We start from the raw sequence: 19,921 nt of genomic DNA on the forward strand, positions 1-19,921 counted from the left end.
TGGATCTTTCCTGCCAGACCCTGCTCTGCTGCTGGCTCTGCCCCTCTAACCAGTTTGGCTGAAGGGTTCGTTATTGTCAGATTTCTGGGTAGTTCAATTTTCTGTGGTTTGGCTGCATTTTTGTTGCTAAAACTTTGTTATTTTTAAACTTGGTTGTGTGAGAAGGTATAGTGCTTCCACCTATGCCTCCATCTTGCCAGAAGTCTCCTATATCTTTTTTTAAAGATTTTATTTATTTACTTTTAGAGAGAGGGGAAGGGAAGGAGAAAGAGAGGGAGAGAAACTCAATGTGTGGTTGCCTCTTGCACACCCCCTACTGGGGACCTGGCCTGCAACTAAGGCATGTGCCCTGTCTGGGAATTGAACTGGCTACCCTTTGGTTCACAGGCCCAAACCAAAGTGGATTGAGTAATCCACTGAGCTACACCAGCCAAGGCTACCCTATATCTTTTGATTGGATCAGTTAATACATTTACTTTTAGAGTTATTATTGATAGGTACTTATTCATTGCTGTTTGTACCTGAGCCCCTTTGTACCTGTGTTCCTCTCTCTCCCACTCTTTTTATTCATCTTCTTAAAGGAGTCCTTTTAGCATATCTTTCAATGCTGGTTTGGTGGAGGTATATTCTTTTAGTCTTCTTTTGTCTGAGAAGCTCCTTGTTTCACCTTCCATTTTAATTAAGAGCCTTGCTGGGTATAGTAGTCTAGGTTGCTGTCCTTTGCTTTTCATTACTTGGGATATTTCTTGCCATTCCCTTCTGGTTTGCAGTGTTTCTGTTGAGAAATCAGCTGATAGCCTTATTAAACCTCCGTTGTATGTTACTTCCTGTTTCTCCCTTGCTGCTTTTAAGATTCTCTCTTTGTATTTGAATTTTGCCATTTTAATTCTGATGTGTATTAATTGCAGTGGGCCTCTTTGGGTTCCTCTTGATTGGCATCCTCTGTGCTTCCTAGATTTGCATGACTTTCTCTCTTATCAAATTAGGGAAGTTTTCCATACTTTTTCAAACTGGTTTTCTATCCCTTGCTCCTCTTCTTCTCCTTCTGGTATACCTATTACACAAATATTGTTACATTTCACATTGTCATGTATTTCCCTTAACTGCTCTTCATTCTTCTTGAGTCTTTTCATTTTTTTTCTTGCTCTTTCTGGGAGTTTTTTTCTACCTTGTCCTCCAATGGCTGATTTGATCCTCTGTATCATCGAGCCAGCTTTTGATTCCTTCTACTGTGTTCTTCAGTTCAGAAATTCTGTTCTTCATTTCCTCTTGGCTCTTGATAGTTTCTATGTCCTATTTCATGCTGATATAGTTTGCTGTAAGTTCCTCATAGCTTCCCTATAATTTTTTGTAATTCTCACTGAGCTTCCTTATAACCGTTGTCTGTAACTCAATATCTGATAGTTGACTTGCCTCTATTTCATTTAACACCCTCTCTGAGGACTCTTCCTTTTCTTTCAATTGGGAGTTGTTTCTTTGTCTTCCCATTACTTGTGAGACTCTTCTTGTTTGCTTCTCCTTCCTAAATTGATCTATTCTGACTCCCTGACTTTGTGGTATGAACTTCTATGTTAGGAGACCTGTGAGATTCAGTGGTGCAGTCTCTTTGATCTCCTGAACTTGATGCTCTTAGGATGCCCTTTTGCCATTTATGTTGGCTCTCTGGATGTAATTGGGTTTTGAGTATTGTAGGGTCATTCTTTGGTGGGTCCTTCCCTCAAGCTGGTTGATGACAGTCACTCTATCCACGTCCTATATGCTGTTGTGCAGGTGCTGCCACAACTAAACCACAAAGCCAGAAAACAAACCCACAACCACAAAAATAACTTCTCCCAGCAATCTCACTATCAACAATAAATGAACATGTATTAATAAGGGTATAAGGAGATTAAGACTATTAAAAGGAGAGAAATAAATTATGCTATAAAATCTAGTATCTTAATATGCACAAATTAAATTTATTAAGAAATAAATGTTAAAAAGCTATGTAGGAAAGAAGATATCGCAAATCATGGAGAAGACCAGAGTGGATTTCATCTTGGTAGCCTCTAATATTTTCCACTGTCTTTTCTAGAAAGATCTGCCTCTGATGATGTAAGATGTTAACCCCATTTGACCTTAGGCAGTCAATTTGAGACTTCTAGGGATCTACTGTCTGTGGTTGTCTCCTTCAGTTGTTAATCTAGTAAGTCTGCACTCAGCAGTGAGGTTGAAGTACTATAGGGTGGGACAGAGTTCCTCCTGAGGGTGGAGCTATTTTTTCCCCTCAGGCTGCTGCAACTCAGGGGAATGGTCTGCCCAAGCAGGATGGCTGCTGCTTTATGGGAGATGACTCAGCAGCATCTACTCTCAGTTCTCTCCCTAAATCTTTCATTCTCAGTCTTTCCTCACGGTCTCCAGCCCACTCTGCCCCCACCTTTGCCAGAGCCCAGGGTAAGTGGCTGCAAATGAAAATTTGTGTGTTGGCCCTTTAAATGTCTGTTTGCATCTCCAGCCATCCATCTCTGGCAGAGAGAAACCCTGCCACTTTTCACTGCCAGTTGTCATCTGTGTACTTTTTGGGCTCCGTTGCTCTAGGCTGGGGTTCACAGCTTAATGTTTAGACCCCACACTTCTCATGGGGATCCAACTAGCCACTTGATTATTCCTCCTGTACTTCAGCTGTTGCCTGTAGGCACCCAGCCAGCCTTCTCAAGTCTCCACTGCACTACTTACCAGTCAGTTATTGCTGAAGATGGTTCTTTGTCTGTCTGAAGCTATAAGGCTTCTTTATCCCCATTGTTCAGTTGTTTGTTCTGGGTGATTTCTCCACAATTTAGTTGGAATTACACATTGGTCCTGGAAGGAGGTTAGTGTGACTTACATTCACTTTTCTGCCATCTTGCCAATTCTAAATTTCCCAAAATTTAAACTGTCATTTCTGTCTCAAACCTGTCAGACTCTTAAGTGCATCATCCCTACATGTATGAGTTTGTTGGGTTTTTAAGTTTTATGAAATTTACAACTTTAGCAATGCACCTATGAAAAGGATTATAAACCCCCTTGAGTTAAATCTCCTCCAATAATGTAGTTGCTTCTGGTTTGCCACTGGTGAGTGGAAAACTCAAACCCAATTGGTGTATTTACTGCACCCACACAGCCACATTTTTGTTGTTGTTGTTGTTATTGTTGTTATTCTATTACACTTGCCCCATTTTTTTCTCCTTTGCCACTCTTAAGTTGCTTGATTACAATCCTTTAAGTAGCCCTGACTAGATAATTCAGTTGGTTGGTGTATTGTCCCAATATGCCAAGGTTGTGGGTTTGATCCCCGGTCAGGGAACACACAAGAAGTAACCAATAAATGCATAAATAAGTGGAATAGAAAATTTATGTTTCTCTCTCAAATCAATAAATAAAATCCTTTAAGTAGTTGCTGGGTTTTGTTTGTCACCTGGAATACCCTCATACCTCCTACTTACCCACCTAAGTTTCTGAAAACGGCCTGCTTACTTCTAGCACAGGCAGAGCTTTGAGGACAAAAGACCACTGGACTTGTTCAGGACACCACAAGCAAAGCACTTCATTACTGAGTCAAATTCACCTACATTCTAGCACCATGGATAATTCTTAATACTCTCTCTCTCAGCCATAGTTGATTTTCATAAAGAGCATAAATCAGGAAAGGAATGCCATTTTGGGAACTGCCTCTTAATGCTGGCCTCCTAAATCTTTAACTTGCCTTAACAATGACTTGTCCCCTCATCTGCAAGCTATGGCAATATTAGGAGAGCTAAATGGGTATTTTCTGACACTAGTTATTTATCTGCTGCTTGCCATTTCTTTAATAATCATGTGGATTTCTCCCCACATATGCCAAGCATGTCCTGAATTCTGAAATAATCAACTGTCACAACTTCCTTTTCATGTGAAGGAGGGAATAGCAGTGGCAGAGGACAGCAGCTTCTCCAAGGCTAGTTATGGGCTTACATGACTGTTCTGCTACTTTGGTCTCACCAAGGATACAGGACACGGAAGTAGCTGCCAAGTTCCCTATGGAGCTGGATGTCTTTGACGCTTGATCAGTAGCCCCCATTCCTTCTCATGTTTGAGGATTCTCCCACCTGCTTTTTGCTCTCCCTTTGTCTTTTTGTCTGTAATAGTATTTTTTATTTTTCAGTTACAGCTGGCATACAATATTATATTAGTTTCATCTGTACAGCATGGTGATTAGACATTTATATAACTTAACAGAGTGATCACCTAATAAGTTTAGTACCCAACAGACATGTAATAGGTCTTTTTTAAGGTTGGGCATGGGAATTCCAATTTGGAGCCAGGTCCACATTAATGAGGCTTAATTGAACACAGATTTAATGCTGTTCTTCATCGAGGAAACACTCTCCCAGGAAGAAACTCCACCTTCTTTGGAAAAGCTCCTTAGAAGGAAACCATTCAGAAAAGCTAGAAAAGCTAAGCTGAGAGAAAAAGGCAAATGCTTGAAAGAAGCAGTTTTTTCATGTTATCTTGTGTCAAAAGTACTTTAAACAAGGAATGGCTTCCTTTGGAAATTTGTTCTTTTGCTACATGTTCCTGGGAACCAGATGAAAAGTCCCACTTTGTCTATATAGCCGCCTCTTTTTAATATTTATAGAGTTAGATTTTTTCCTCTTAAAGCATGTCAAGATTCTCAAACTCCTTTCTTTACCTGTTTAAAAAAAGAGCTCAATTCCCCTAAATTCAGTCCAAAGTGATTTTATCACATAGATGCCCCTTATTTCTTCCTTTCAAAACAAAGCAATGGCCACTTCCCTTAGAGCTGTCAATTAGACTTGAAAGACCAAAAACTAGTTAAATTAAGTAATTCAATTCAAATTAGGTCGAGTAGAAAATGACACTAGTGGGGCATTTGCACGTTCTAAGCAAGAGGCAGAAATATGTTGGCAAAGACTGAAGGTGGCTTTATCTCTTGGCATGGCAGGGCTCTTTCTAGCTGATTCAGACTCTCTTTGCCAAAAACCCCACTAGTTTTTTGGCCAATTCCATTCTTCTTAGTAGCTTTTATTTCTCTGCCCAGGTCTGGCCCCGGGAAAAGGGTAAAATAGATAAAATCTGTCTTTGTCTCCCATCCAATTAGAAATATAGAAGTAATGATTCAGGAAATTAGCTGAAATTAGGGGAAGTTAAGCCATAGAAAATAATACTGAAGGGAGAAAGTGAAAGATGCAACCTTAAATGAGTCTTGCTTATTCTACAAATATTGATGAATTATCTCCTAATCTAAACCCTGTGAGTATATACAGGGGGTAGAAAATCACACCTTCATTGAGAGATGAGTAATAGAAAGAAAAACCAGAGAAAGAACATTCAGAAAGGTAAGAGAACCCACTATCTTCAGTATCAGAGAGCCATATAAAAGAGTATACAGACTATACAAACAGGCCATGTTTTATTGTGCTTCCCTTTATTGCACCCCACAGGTGCTGTGCTTTTTACAAATTGAAGGCAAGACCCTCCACCAGCAAAAGTTATGGCTCACTTTATTGTAATACTTTATTACAGTGATCTGGAACTAAACCCACAGTATCTCTGAGGTATACCTATACAGTGCAAAAGGTCATTGGTATCACATGAGCAGTTAATGTCTGAGGGAAGGTCTTTGAATTCTGTAACCAAGTATGTAATTCAAGAAGCAATTTCAGTAAATTGGAGGAAATGGAAGATTAATCACTGGTGTATAAGGACAAAATGCAGTTAAAATAAAGAGATAACAAGGGTGTGAGGTTTTTTGTGTTTTTTTTTTCAAGAAGACTGGTGGTGATAGGGAAAGATGTTGTATGGTTAACAGGGTAGCAGGATCAAAAGAAGGTGGGAGGAATGGTTTTTGTTTCATTTTTGTTTGTCAGTAAACAGAATTGCCTGAGTATGATCTTAAATGAATAGATCAATAAATGGTTTTGAAATTAAAGCAAGCATTAGAATCACCAGGAGGGCCAACTGAGCCCCACTCTCAGTTTCAAATTTCGTACATTTGGGTTGGGGCCTAAGAAATGGCATTTCTAACAAGTTCCAGGTGAGTCTGATAGTGCTAGTGCAGGGAACCAAATGTTCAGAAGCACTGGAATAGATTGGCAGGTAGAAAATAGTAAAAGAGAATAAATGAAGCTCAGTGTTAAAAAGAGACAAAAGGATATGGTATATAAGAAATAAGTGCATTACATCCTAGAAAGAGTTCATTTTCTATCAGATGGAATGATAGAAGGGACAGATGAAGATATAGCAATATGTATAGAAAGAGAAAAAGGACACTGAGTTGATACAGCTCATATCATAGTTTCCATCTTCTTGATAAAGAGGCAATATCATCTGCAGGCATGATAGGACTGAAAAGGATTAAGACTAGGAAAAGTTTGAAGTAAGGATCATTTATAGATTTAGAGAATAATCAACTTTAAAGTTACAGACAATTAGTTTAATTTAGAAATGATGAGTTTGTGATGGTAGTGACCCATCAAGGTAGATTTGCTCAGCAGGCTGTTGTCTTCAACAAATGCTTATTTTCTAGAGCTTGCACTGTAGAATGTCCTCCATGAGGGTAAGGATTTTTGTCTGTTTTACCTGTCTTTTTTTTCTTTTTAATATATTTTATTGATTATGCCATTACAGTTGTCCTATTTCCCCCCTTCATTCCCCTCCACCCTGCATACCCCCTCTCCCACCATTCCCCCCCCTTTAGTTTATGTCCATGTGTTACAAGTTCTTTAGATTCTATATTTTCCATACTATTCTTGCCTTCTCCCCTGTCTATTTTCTCCCCACCATCTATGCTACTTATTCTCTATGCCTTCTACCCCCTTCTCCTCCTCCCACTCCCCTGTTGCTAACCCTCCATGTGATCTCCATTTCTATGGTTCTGCTCCTGAGCTAGCTGTCCTCTTAGTTTGCTTTTGTTTTAGGTGTGGTTCTTAATAACTGAATTTGCTGTCCTTTCACTGTTCATATTTTTTATCTTCTGTTTCTTAGATAAGTTCCTTTAACATTTCATATAATAAGGGCTTGGTGATGATGAACTCCTTGAACTTGACCTTATCTGAGAAGCACTTTATCTGCCCTTCCATGCTAAATGAAAGTTTTGCTGGATAGAGCAATCTTGGATGTAGGTCCTTGCATTTCATGACTTGGAATGCTTCTTTCCAGCCCCTTCTTGCCTGTAAGGTCTCTTTTGAGAAATCAGCTGACAGTCTGATGGGAACTCCTTTGTAGGTGACTGTCCCCTTATCTCTTGCTGCTTCTAGGATTCTCTCCTTCATTTTAATCTTGGGTAATGTAATGATGATATGCCTTGGTGTGTTCCTTCTTGGGTCCAACTTCTTTGGGACTCTCTGAGCTTCCTGGATTTCCTGGAAGTCTATTTCCTTTGCCAGATTAGGGAAGTTCTCCTTTATTATTCGTTCAAATAAGTTTTCCACTTGTTGCTGTTCCTCTTCCCCTTCTGGTACCCCTATAATTTGGATATTGGAATGTTTAGAGATGTCCTGGAGGTTCCTATGCCTCTCCTCATTTTTTTGAATTCTTGTTTCTTCATTCTTTTCTGTTTGGTCATTATTTTTTTCTCCCTTCTGGTCCACTCCCTTGATATGAGTCCTGGTTTCCTTTTCATTACTATTGATTCCCTGTGCATTTCCCTTTATTTCAATTAGTTTAGCCTTCATTTGTTCCTCTAATTTGTGACTAAAGTCAACCAGTTCTGTGAGCATCCTAATCACCAGTGTTTTGAACTGTGCATCTGATAGGCTGGCTATTTCTTCATCGCTTAGATTTATTGACTCTGGGGCTTTGAGCTGTTCTTCTTGAGCTAAAATATTTTGGTCTGTTCACACCTGTTATGTATGAGGGCCAGAGCCTTAAGTGTTTACCAGGGTGGGGCGACCAAGTTGCTGGGTTGTAAAGTTGTATGTGGGGGTGAGGTCAGAGAGGGGCAATGATGTTTTTCCACACTCTCAGATTTTGGTCTCCTCTGCTGCTTTCCACAAGCAAACCGGGCTCGCCTGGTGCCGGCTTCTGGGTGTGTGGGCCTGTGCATCCTCCAGGACCCTGTGGGTCTCTCCAACAAACTCTCTGTGAGACTGGGAGCTTCTCCCGGCACCTCAACCCGAAAGTTTTTCCAATTGGTGCTTTTAGGCTTTAATTCCCGTCACTAGAACCCTAGCCTGCGCGGTCTGTCTCACTGCTCACTCCTTCCCCTGGTTTATCTGCACGCGAATGTGTGACCATGGTCAGGCAGCCACCTTGTGCCCCCACTGGGTCTGCCCATTGCCACCCCATGCCTGGGATCTGCCAACTGCCACCTGTGTGCCTGGGTTGGTCAGGCCGCTTTTTCCTGCGCAACCCCACTCTGCCAGCCACTGACTCTGTTCCTTTTACCAGTCTGGCTTAATGGTTTGTTGTTGTCAGACTTCCATACAGTTCAATCTTCTGTGTTTTGGTTTCATTTTTGTTACTAAAACTTTGTTGTCTTTAAACTTGATTGTGCAAGGAGGCACAGTGTTTCCACCTACACCTCCATCTTGGGCAGAAGTTTGTTTAACCTGTCTTGCTCACTGCCTCATTCCTTGTACCAAGAATATTGCTTGGCACAGAATAGACACTCAAACATGCACTGGAATGAATCTGAGAGGGGTTGGCTGTGGTTGGTAATTGTACATGAAACTAGCTTATAGTAGAAATCTGCAAGTTTCTATGCAGTTAGAACATTATGGTGGTTCTAACTGCATAAATAGGTATGCATTGCTATATGGTGAGAGAGTAAGTTCTGGAATCTGAAGACCAGGGTTCTAATTCTAGTCTCTTTTAGTGACTCAGTTTCTCCTTCTCGAACATGGGAATGATTGTGTACAGACTGCAAGTTTGCTGTGAGAATTAAATGAAAGAATATATTTTTTCTCACCCTCATGGAGAATGTTGTAATACACACACACATATATATATATAAACGGTGCCTCATGCAGAATAAGTACTGAATAAATGTTAGCTGGCTGCTTATTGGCTACATTTCTCCTGAAATTAATCGAGGAGTATTTCTTAACCAGGTTGAATCGTTACATGTAATTCAAAGTAGTAAAACATCATTTCTTTGAAAATATATTCAATCTCAGACTTCATCATTCTCCCCCCAGCTCTCCCCACTGATAGAGATATTGAGGCTTAATTATGTTTAATATAGACAAATGACCAGTTGAGGCTTAGTTCTATTTAATATAGACAAATGACCATCAAAATTATTTTTTTCTTTCTACTTCATATCTTTTCTTTGTCAGAAGCATTTTTCTAGGTATGAATTTTAGGACTCACTCCAGACTAAAACCTACTACTATTATACAGTAATAATTGTGGAAGACAAAAGAAGTAAGTGCAGAAATTCCTAGGGCCTATTTTCATAGGATTAATATAAAAACATTGTCTGCCTTTGTCTGAGGTAATTATGCAGTGCACTACTGACACATTATTTTATTGATGCAATATATGTGGGTGTTACACTGATATTTGTCACTAGAAATAATGACTTACTATATAAATTAATATGTATTTTAATAACTGCTTTACCCTTGTTATTTCCCACACAGAATTCTTTCATGTTTACATATATCATATTCAGTAATCAACAACTTATATTCTGGGGACTTCCGGTTTGTTTACTTTAGGATCTGTTGCAGTGATAGGTACAAAAATAGAAGATTGAGTCCCTGCTTCAAGGAAGCTGTTTTAATAAACATACTCTCCAAAAATAATTCAAGGATAATAGCAAACACTCAAGTACTGTAGTCATGTGTCACACTTCATGGTGCAAAAGGAGGCACTTATAAGAAGTGTGGACTATTATGTTCATCCTACAAGAATTTCTGGTCAAGTGAGGAAGATAAAACTAAGAGCATAAAAATTAAAATCAGAAAACAAGAGCTAAACTGTGATATATTACAAAGGGATATAAGATGGGTTGCAAGGTAGCAAAGGATTTTTTTGAAAAAATAATTGAGTCTGTTGCCTTAAGCCAGTATGTCTCAGGACAAAAGGCCGGCCACTGTCCTTTCCTTAACTTACCTTCAGGATAAAGCATTTTAGAGCCCACTGAATGCTACTACTTTTCTAACCAAAGCACTGACAAATGAATTGGTTATAGTTATGTGAGACTTTATATTTCTACCAAAGAGGTATATTAAGTGGCAAATGACTGATGGAAATACTGTCTCTAAAAATTTTTTTTTCCAGAGAGCTGATATAGCTGTTGCTCCACTTACTATAACGCTGGTCCGTGAAGAAGTCATAGATTTCTCAAAGCCATTTATGAGCTTGGGCATCTCCATCATGATAAAGAAGCCTCAGAAATCAAAACCAGGAGTATTCTCATTTCTGGATCCCCTGGCTTATGAAATCTGGATGTGCATCGTCTTTGCTTACATTGGAGTCAGTGTAGTTCTTTTCCTGGTCAGCAGATTCAGCCCTTATGAATGGCACTTGGAAGATAACAATGAAGAACCTCGTGACCCACAAAGCCCTCCTGATCCTCCAAATGAATTTGGAATATTTAACAGTCTTTGGTTTTCCTTGGGTGCCTTTATGCAGCAAGGATGTGATATTTCTCCAAGGTTTGTTTTCATATCATACCCAATGCCTCCTTGCATTTTATGGCCATGATCCATTCATGTACATCTGCTATTCACCCATCTTAAGTCCAGATTTCATTCACTTAACATCCCATTCAATGACAAATTATCATTAAGACCTTTTGTTTGCTTGCATCCATGAAGTAAGTGTGTCATTAGCATTGCTTTGAAAGTCTTTCATGCATTTCTATAGTATCATATATTCATATACATTATAACAAACATTTTAATTCTGGATAAAGGTAACATTACTAATATTAATATTATTCAGATAAAGCTAATACTTAATCTTTATTATGTCAAACAGGCATAGTTTCTTCATTAACTGAGTTAAAACTTTTTCTCATTTGTCCAGAGATTAGATCTAGAAAAAATTGGAAAGGTAGAACTCTTCTTTAGAACCCTCCTATCTTCCACTTTCAGTGTCTTTACTTTTTTTCACTTTGTTTTCACACTGCCTAGATTACAGGAGTGTCGAACTCATTTTTACTGGGGGCCACATCAGCCTCGCAGTTGCCTTCAAAGAGCTGAATGTAATTTTAGGACTGTATAAATATAACTACTCCTTAAGAGTTAAGCAAGAGCTTGGCACTGCCCCCAGGTAGAAACAAGGTGCCAGGCCAGATAAAACAAAGTGGAGGGCCAGATTCAGCCCCCGGTCCTTGTGTTTTCCACCTGTGGCCCAGAACTATCCATTTTAGTATCTTTCCCAAGTTTTATTTTTAAAAAACTATACAATTTCTAAAAAGAAAAATAGGAGGAAGTCCACGTGACCTTGACTTGAACAAAGAATTTTCAGAACACAAAAAGCACAACCCATTTAAAAATTGATTAACTGGACTTCAACAAAATTAAAATTTTTTTTTACATTTCGAGATACATTATAAAAATGGAAAGACAAGACATCAACTGGAAGAAAATATTAGCAAATCACACATCTGATAAAAGACTTATATACTGAATATATGAGGATATCTTGCTATTCCATAAAAAGAGAAACAACCCAGTCCTAAAAGTGGACAAAATATTTGAATAGACATTTCCCCAAAGAAGATATACACATGGCAAATAGTCACGTACAAAACATATTCAACACCATTAGTTATTAGGGAAATGCAAATTAAAATCACAATGAGATAACTCTACACATCCAAAAGACAGATAATATCAAATGGTGGTGAGGATGTAGAATGACTACAGCTCTCATCTGTTAGTAGTGTGACTGAAAACTGCTACAGCCAAATTGTAAAATGGTTCAGCAATTTCTTATATTTAGACATACACTTAAACTATGACACAGCAAGTACACTTTTAATTATTTACCTAACAGAAAAGAAAGCATGTATCTACATAAAAACTAAACACAGGTGTTCATAAAAGGTTTTTAGCAAAAAAAAAAAGAAAGAAAAGAAAAAGAAAAAGAAAACAACCCTAATGTCCATCAACAAGGAAATGGATGATCAAAATGTGACATAGCCATACAATGGAATACCATTTAGCAATTAAAAAAAAACAGACTACTTATACATGCTACAACATGGATCAACTTTGAAAACATGGTAAATGAAAGAAGCCAAAGATGAAAGGCCATGTATTACTGAAGTTAATATATTGAATATCTCATACTATATTATTCCATTTGTCCACAATGGGGAACTCTATAGAGATAGAAAGTACATTAGTGGTTTCCAGGGAGTTGGAAGGAGCAGAAAGAGGCTAATGAGAACCAGGATTAGGGTAAGGCAAGTGAAGTTGAATAGAGCAAGTACATGGGTCAGATCCCGTTGTTATTTTGACTTTTTGATCATCATGGGGCTTTTGCGTTAATTTTGCATAATTATTTTTAAATATTGTATTAAAATGCTATATATCTTGACTGGTGAGATTTTGGCAACCCCTTAAATTTTGTGCATGGGGCAAATGCCCCACTTACTTTACCCTGGTCCCAGCCCTGTCAGGATTAATTATAACTAGGGATGAGGGAACTTTTTGGGGTAAATGTTCCCAAAACAATTTAATAAAATTATTCATTGTACACTTATAGTGGTGAATTTTATGGTATACAAATTTTATCTTAGTAAACCTGGCTGGTGTAGCTCAGTGGATTGAGCGCGGGCCTGCGAACCAGACAGTCGTGGTTCAATTCCCGGTCAGAGCACATGCCAGGGTTGCAGGCTGGTTCCCTGCAGGCCAGTTCCCAGCAGGGGACCCACAAAAGGCAACTATACATTGATGCTTCTCTCCCTCTCTCCTTCCCTTCCCCTCTAAAGATAAATAAATAAATAAAATAAAATAAAACAAATTTTATCTTAGTAAGCTATTGAAAATATTGAATGTAAGTGCCCTGCACCTTACCCACTTAGTTTATTTTAACTCACTTAAACAAAAATGGTGGCAAACTCATGATCATAAAATATTGGAAGCAAATGTAACATCTTTATAATCAGAAAAAAGTGCTTTGCTCTAAAATAAAAAGTTGCAGCTTTAGTAAAATTGAGCATATATCCAAATACTAACTAGAATTAGTTATACAAACATATAGGGATTTTTATTTAGAATATATGGACTCAGAAAGTCACCTATCAGGTTTTTATTTTTTATTAACTATGTTGGGGTGACATTGGTTAATAGGATTATATAGGTTTCAAGTGTAGATTTCTATGATAAGTGATATGTATAGATTTTTAAAGTATATTTTATTTTGAGAGTGTCCACTTGGATCATAAAACATTTAAAATGAAGTTTTGCAGTATAACTCACTGGTAACTGCCTTCAGCAGATTTTTAGCATAACCTGTGAGGCAAGCCTAAGTAGTGTAAGTCACACTTTTTTGCTACTCTCAATCAGCTTGGTCATATTCTTTAAATCAGTGGTCCTCAACCTTTTTGGCACCAGGGACTGGTTTCATGGAGACAATTTTTCAACAGACCAGAATGGGGGTGTGTGTGGTTTCTGGATAAATCAAGCGTGTTACATTCAAGCTCACCTCCTGCTGTTCGGCCTATTTCTAACAGGCCTGGTCCAGTAACAGTCCAAGGCCTGGAGGTTGGGGATCCCTGCTTTAAATTATTTTACTCCCTGTTGCATTTGTGGCTTAGACTGTGTTATTTTCTGATATCGTCTGGGAATACATTTGTTTTTGCTACTTCCTTTTCCCTTTTTAAAATGTTTACTTCAAAATGTTTTTGTTATATATATATAACAAAAGTTTCACCAGGCATTACCCCTACAGTGTGGAGTGTACTTTGATAATTTTCTATTTTGTTTTATTTTTTTAATGCTGATCACATCTCCATGGGGCACACAGCCTATTCTGCTTTTCAGTAATAAGTTATTACCTTTATGAACCCTGTATTTTCATATATGAAAATATAGGGTTCACCCCTATATGGGTGATCACCCCTATATGGGTGATCACTCCTTCAATACTTCCTTTTGCATCCTTTAAAATAAATTATATCTTTAAGCTTATTAATAAAATGTTATACTTCTTAGCACTTTTTTTATATATCAGTAAGGAGGAAACATGTTTCTCCTTGTCTTGACAGCCCTGTTGGTTATATATTTGTGCTCAATTGTATAACAGCAAACCCCACTGTAATATGCTTCTTTCATAACAGATTTAAAAATTACTGATAATAACATAGTTGCACTCTAAGATTCATGGTTGCCTTAACTGCAAACACCAGCATTATACTTTATTTGTTGTTGTTACTGGTCACACTTGGAATGCAAACTCTCCAGTGAGTCCAGAATGTGAGCATACATTGTACATTCTTCTTTTCTCAAAGTTGAAGCAATTCAAGGAATTAAAAGAGATGTTTAAAGAAAAATTATTAAATATTATATCAAGAGGATATTCTAGAGATAAATGAACCCAACTGCTTCTGTTAACTGAAGGGAGAGGAACAGCCTTCATTGAGCTCCCACTGTGTATGAACACTTTACCTGAGTTATCACATAGATTTTAATCTTCAAAACACTGCCACAGTGTAGGCATTATACTTATTTTTAAGTTGAAGCAGGTGACACTCTGTTTAATAACTTGCCAGTTACATAGCTAACAGCAAAGCCAGTGTTCGAATGTAACTCTAACACCAAAACCCATGCTCCTTCCATTTCATGCTGCATTTCCTATATCACAGACAAAGGAACAGTACCCAGGGAGATAATGTAATGAACCCAAGGTCATAGAGGTTTAAAGAGCCAGCAATACAATTGTTTCTACTATCACATACTGTTTCCCACTACTGATCTCAAGGTGCATCACTTGTTCCATTATTTTCTTCATGTTCATGCACAAGGGCTCTTTCCCAGTCTCCCAACCTCTAATGAAACTCTACCTTTGCCATTTTTGTTAAAGAGAGTATGCAGTGAGTATTTAAAATGCTGATGAGCATGTGTTCACTCAAAGTAAGATTTGGAAATCAGCAATAAGACATCATGAGGAAAATAGAGCATCATTCTATTTCCATCAACAAAACCACTGACAGTAACCTAGAAGCTTAGTCTATGTCAATATTAGGCTTAATATTTTCAGCTACCTCAATTGTTTAGAGTGAACAATTCAGCTGGAGCCTGAATAACCTTTAGAAAGGATAATCAATGTAATAAGATGTTATGTTCACATATAAACTGATTTACTAGAGGAAGTTGGAATAAGAAGGTATGAGGAGATTCCACTCAACCTCTTCCTCATGATTGGGAGATGTAGAGATAGGCAGTGGGTATATCCAGATGGAGGCAGAATAATGGTTAAGCATGTGGGTGCTGGAATTACTCTCACTAGATTCACAATCTGCTTAACAGTTGTTTAACCTAAACCTTGTTATTAAACTTTGCTAAACCCAAGTTCCTCATGTAGGTTCTCAATAAATATTAGGCATTACCATTCTTAAATGTCTGCTCTCAACCATTTTAGTTTCACACATACTAATAGTTAATATTGCACTTGCATTTTAGTTCCTGAAACTTTGTAGGAATACAACTGTAATTTTAGTCAGTGTAAAATAGCAGATTCCTAATGAGAAATAACAAATAGCATTCTTTCTTGAACAGAATAGTGCTTTGCTTAAGGATTATGCCACTTGTAAATATTTTGATGGTATTATTACATAATATTTTACTGATATTGACAGCAGGTTGTGATTTTTTAATCCAAAATATATTTCATTATAAAAATTTGATGGAACTGTTAAGCTCTCCAAAGTCCACATCCTTCCAGACAAATGCTCCCCCTGCTGACTTTCTTCAGAGCTGCAGAAACATCTGAGGGCTGGCCAAGTTAGATGTCAGACTTAAGGGAATTATAACAGAGAGAACATGCTAACTAAACCTGACTTCTGTGTACAGATTATTCCAAATGCAGTACTACCCTGTTAAGTTTTCAAGATACCAAATGTTTTTGAGAACAGGGTGGAGGATTGTCCAGGTTAGTTGACATATAGGTCCTCCTTTAAAATGAAAAGTTAAGTGCAGAATAATAAATACAAAAAGGTCATAAAGTAAATGGGATCAAACATAACAGGATATTTTGGCTCCACTGTAAGCAATATCCTTTCCTTTTCTGATGTATTACCAGTGTCTTCATCCTACTGCAAATACACTTTGAAGCAGTAGTGATGTGTTAATAAATTAATGATAGAATAGCAGGATTTTTATGACAACTATTTCATGACTTTTCTGTCTGGAAACTGCAGTTTTCAGTCTTTGGGAGATTGTTACTAATTCCCATCAGATAAGACTGTAAGAGCCAAAGTTGATTCTGCACATTTTTAAAAATCTGTCATAGAGCATTAAACATAGTGTAGAAATGATGAATATTTTTAAAGAAAACAGGGGTGGAAAAGAATGATAGTTTGTGCAAAAGAGAAGCAATTTGCAGTTCTACCTCTTTACCTTGTGAAGGTAGTAAAGTGCAGATTTAAAAATTTACTTACAAGATAAAGGTTACAGCATGTAGCTAACTTTTATTATCACTTCAGAGGTCATAATTACATTTTATTATTAACTTGGAAACTCTACTTTCTTACAGAAAACAAGAGCATTGTATTTTATTTTGAAATGTTTTTATGTCAGGTTTTCTCTTATGGCTAATTTACGTTCATTAACTTTGTACCTCCCCTTAAATTCTTCAAAACATATGATTTGCTCTTTAAAATGCACTTTGGGAACACAATTTAGAGTTCCAGCCAAGATGGAGGCATAGGTAAAAACACTTAGCTTCCTTGCACAACCAGAAAAGGATAACAACCAACTTTAAAAAAAAACCCACCAGAACTGCCAAATCAAACTGCATGGAAGTCTGACAACCAAGGAGTTAAAGAAGAAACATTCATCCAGATTGGTAAGAGGGTGAGAGACAGGCAGCCAGGGCAGAGAGGATGCACAGCAAGGTGGCAAATCACATGGGTAAAGTGGAAGCAGGCAGACAGGATTTCCCACATTCACATATGGATAAGTTGGGAGGAACAACTGGGGAATGAGACAAACCCCGCAACCCAGGGTTTTAGCACAGGAAAATAAAGCCTCAAAAACTCTGGCTGTAAAAACCTGCAGGGATTTCAGTGGCAGGAGAAACTCCCACTCTCACAGGAGAGTCCATTGGAGAGGCTCATGGGATCCTAGAACATACACAAGCTGACCCACCTTGGAAGCAGCACCTAAAAATGGCACAATTCACTTGAGGGATGTGAGGAAAGTGATGGAAAGTGGGGCTAGAGCACAACAAGCTAGGAAGTGGCATCATTCCCTCTCTGACTCCTCCCCCAGAGACAGTGCCACAAAACAGCAAAGAGGGTTGCCCCTCCCTGGCAAACGCCTAAGGCTGCGCCCCTTATAATGTAACAGGTGTGCAAAGACAAAAAAATGTGGCCCTAATGAAAGAACAGATAAAAACTCCAAAAATAGAATAAAGTAATGAAAAGATAGCCAACCTATCAGAGGCAGAGTTCAAAACACTGGTATCAGAATGCTTGCAGAAATAGTTGAGTGCCATCACAAAATAGAGGAAAAAATGAAGGCTATGCAAAATGAAATAAAGACAATTATACAGGGAAAACAACAGTGAAGGAAAGGAAACCAGAACTCAAATCAATAATTTGCAGGAGAAGAAAGAAATAAACACTCAACCAGAACAGAATGAAGAAACAAGAATTCAAAAAAATGAGGAAAGGTTTAAGAACCTCTGGGACAACTTTAAACATTCCAATATCCAAATCATAGGGATGCCAGAAAGAGAAGAGGAAGAGAAAGAAATAGAAAACTTATTTGAAAAAATAATGGACAAGAACTTTCCCAATATGGCAAAGGAAATAGACTTCCAGGAAGTCCAGGAAGTTTAGAGAGTCCCAAAGAAGTTGGACCCAAGAAGGAACACACCAAGGCATATCATAATTACATTAGCCAAGACTAAAGATAAAGAGTGAATCTTAAAAGCAGCAAAAGAAAAGAAGACAGTTACCTACAAAGGCGTTCCCATAAGACTATCAGCTGATTTCTCAAAAAGAAACCTTACAGACAAGAAGGGGCTAAAAAAAAAGTATTCAAAGTCATGAAAGTCAAGACCTACATCCAAGATGACTCTATCCAGCAAAGCTATCATTTAGAATGGAAGGGCAGGTAAAGTGCTTCCCATATAAGGTCAAGTTCAAGGAGTTCATCATCACCAAGCCCTTATTATATGAAATGTTAAAGAAACTTATCTAAGAAAAAGAAGATCAAAAGTATGAACAGTAAAATGATAACAAACACAACTATCAACAACTGGGCCTAAAACAAACAAACTAAGCAAACAACTAGAACAGGAACAGAATCACAGAAATGGAGATCACATGGAGGGTTATCAGTGGGAAGGAGGGAGAATGGAGGAAAAGGCACAAGGATGAAGAAGCATAATTGGTAGGCATAAAACTGACAGAGGGAGATTAAGAATAGTATAGGAAATAGAGAAGCCAAAGAATTTATATGTACAACCCATGGACATGAACTAAGGGGGTTGGAATGCTGGAGAGTTGCAGGGCAGAAGGGGAGAAGGGAGAGAAAAAAATGGGACAACTGTAATAGCATAATTAATAAAATATACTTTAAAAAGAATTCACAATCTAAAGGAAAATGCATTTTTAAAATGCTAACTGTTAAGCATTTTACTCTCATTTTATTATGCTAACCTCAAAATCTGTGTTGTGCTTCAGAAGTATTTGAAATGAAAAGCTGGGGTATCCATACTTATATCTGGCAAAATAGTCTTGAAAAATAGACTTTATAGTAAGACAAAGAAGGATACTACACAATGGTAAAGGAACGATCCAACAAGAGGATATAACCCTAATAAACATTTATGCACCCAATATAGGAGCACCTAACTATGTTAAGCAAATCTTAATGGACATAAAGGGAGAGATTGACAGTAGTACGGTCATAGGGGATTTTAACACCTCATTGACTTCAATGGATAGATCTTCCAGACAGAAAAATCAACAAGGATACAGTGGCCTTAAATAACACACTAGATCACATAGATTTATTTAATATCCTCAGAGCATTTCACCCCAAGACTATACATGCTTTTCAAGTGCACATGGATTGTTTTCTAGGATAGACTACATGTTAACACAAAACAAGTCTCAATAAACTTAAGAAGACTGAAATCATATCAGGCATCTTCTCCAACCACAATGGTATGAAACTAGAAATCAATCACAGAAAAATACTGAAAAAAATACACTAGGACATGGAGGCTAAATAACCTGTTACTAAACAATAAATGGATTAACAATGAGATCAAGGAAAAAATCAAAAGATATCTTGAAAGAAATAAAAATGAACACACAACAACCCCAAATCAATGGGACACAGAAAAAGCAGTCCTGAAAGAGGAATTTATAGCACTTTAGGCCTACCTCGAGAACAAAAAAAAAAAATCTCAGATAAATCAACAATCTAACTTTACATTTAAAGGAACCAAGGAAAAAACCACCAAGCCCAAAGTGAGGAGAAGATAGGAAATAAAGATCAGAGCAGAAAAAAAGCAAAACCACCTGTCATACTCAGCCTCTGGGACCAGCCAACATTGTTTTTTGATCATAACTCCTCATTGCCAAGAAAACTTGAGCTTCCAAATTCATCAGAATAATTCCACTAAGGTGGAGGCTGCCATCAACCATCTAGCCAACATGCATCTGTGGGCCTCCTATACCTAGCTCTCCTTTGGCTTTTATATCAGTCATGACAATGTGGCTCTGGAGGGTGTAGGCCACTTCCAAGAGCTGGTTGAAAAAAAG

General features: G+C 37.8%; 1 protein-coding gene across 5 annotated transcripts in view; it reads left to right on the forward strand.

Annotated features, from left to right (window-relative positions):
* GRIA3 (glutamate ionotropic receptor AMPA type subunit 3) overlaps positions 1 to 19,921 on the forward strand; it is a 482,288-nt gene that overhangs the window by 367,832 nt on the left and 94,535 nt on the right. For all 5 annotated transcript variants that reach the window (XM_037154138.2, XM_037154136.2, XM_053662342.1 and 2 more), the window contains exon 11: positions 10,246 to 10,622. In XM_037154138.2, the coding sequence (XP_037010033.1) occupies positions 10,246 to 10,622 (377 nt within the window). The remainder of the gene's footprint in view (positions 1 to 10,245; positions 10,623 to 19,921) is intronic.

This window comes from Artibeus jamaicensis, unplaced genomic scaffold (genome assembly GCF_021234435.1).
Source record: "Artibeus jamaicensis isolate MK-2021 breed Jamaican fruit bat unplaced genomic scaffold, CSHL_Jam_final contig_240, whole genome shotgun sequence".
In the NCBI taxonomy this organism is placed as follows: domain Eukaryota; kingdom Metazoa; phylum Chordata; class Mammalia; order Chiroptera; family Phyllostomidae; genus Artibeus; species Artibeus jamaicensis.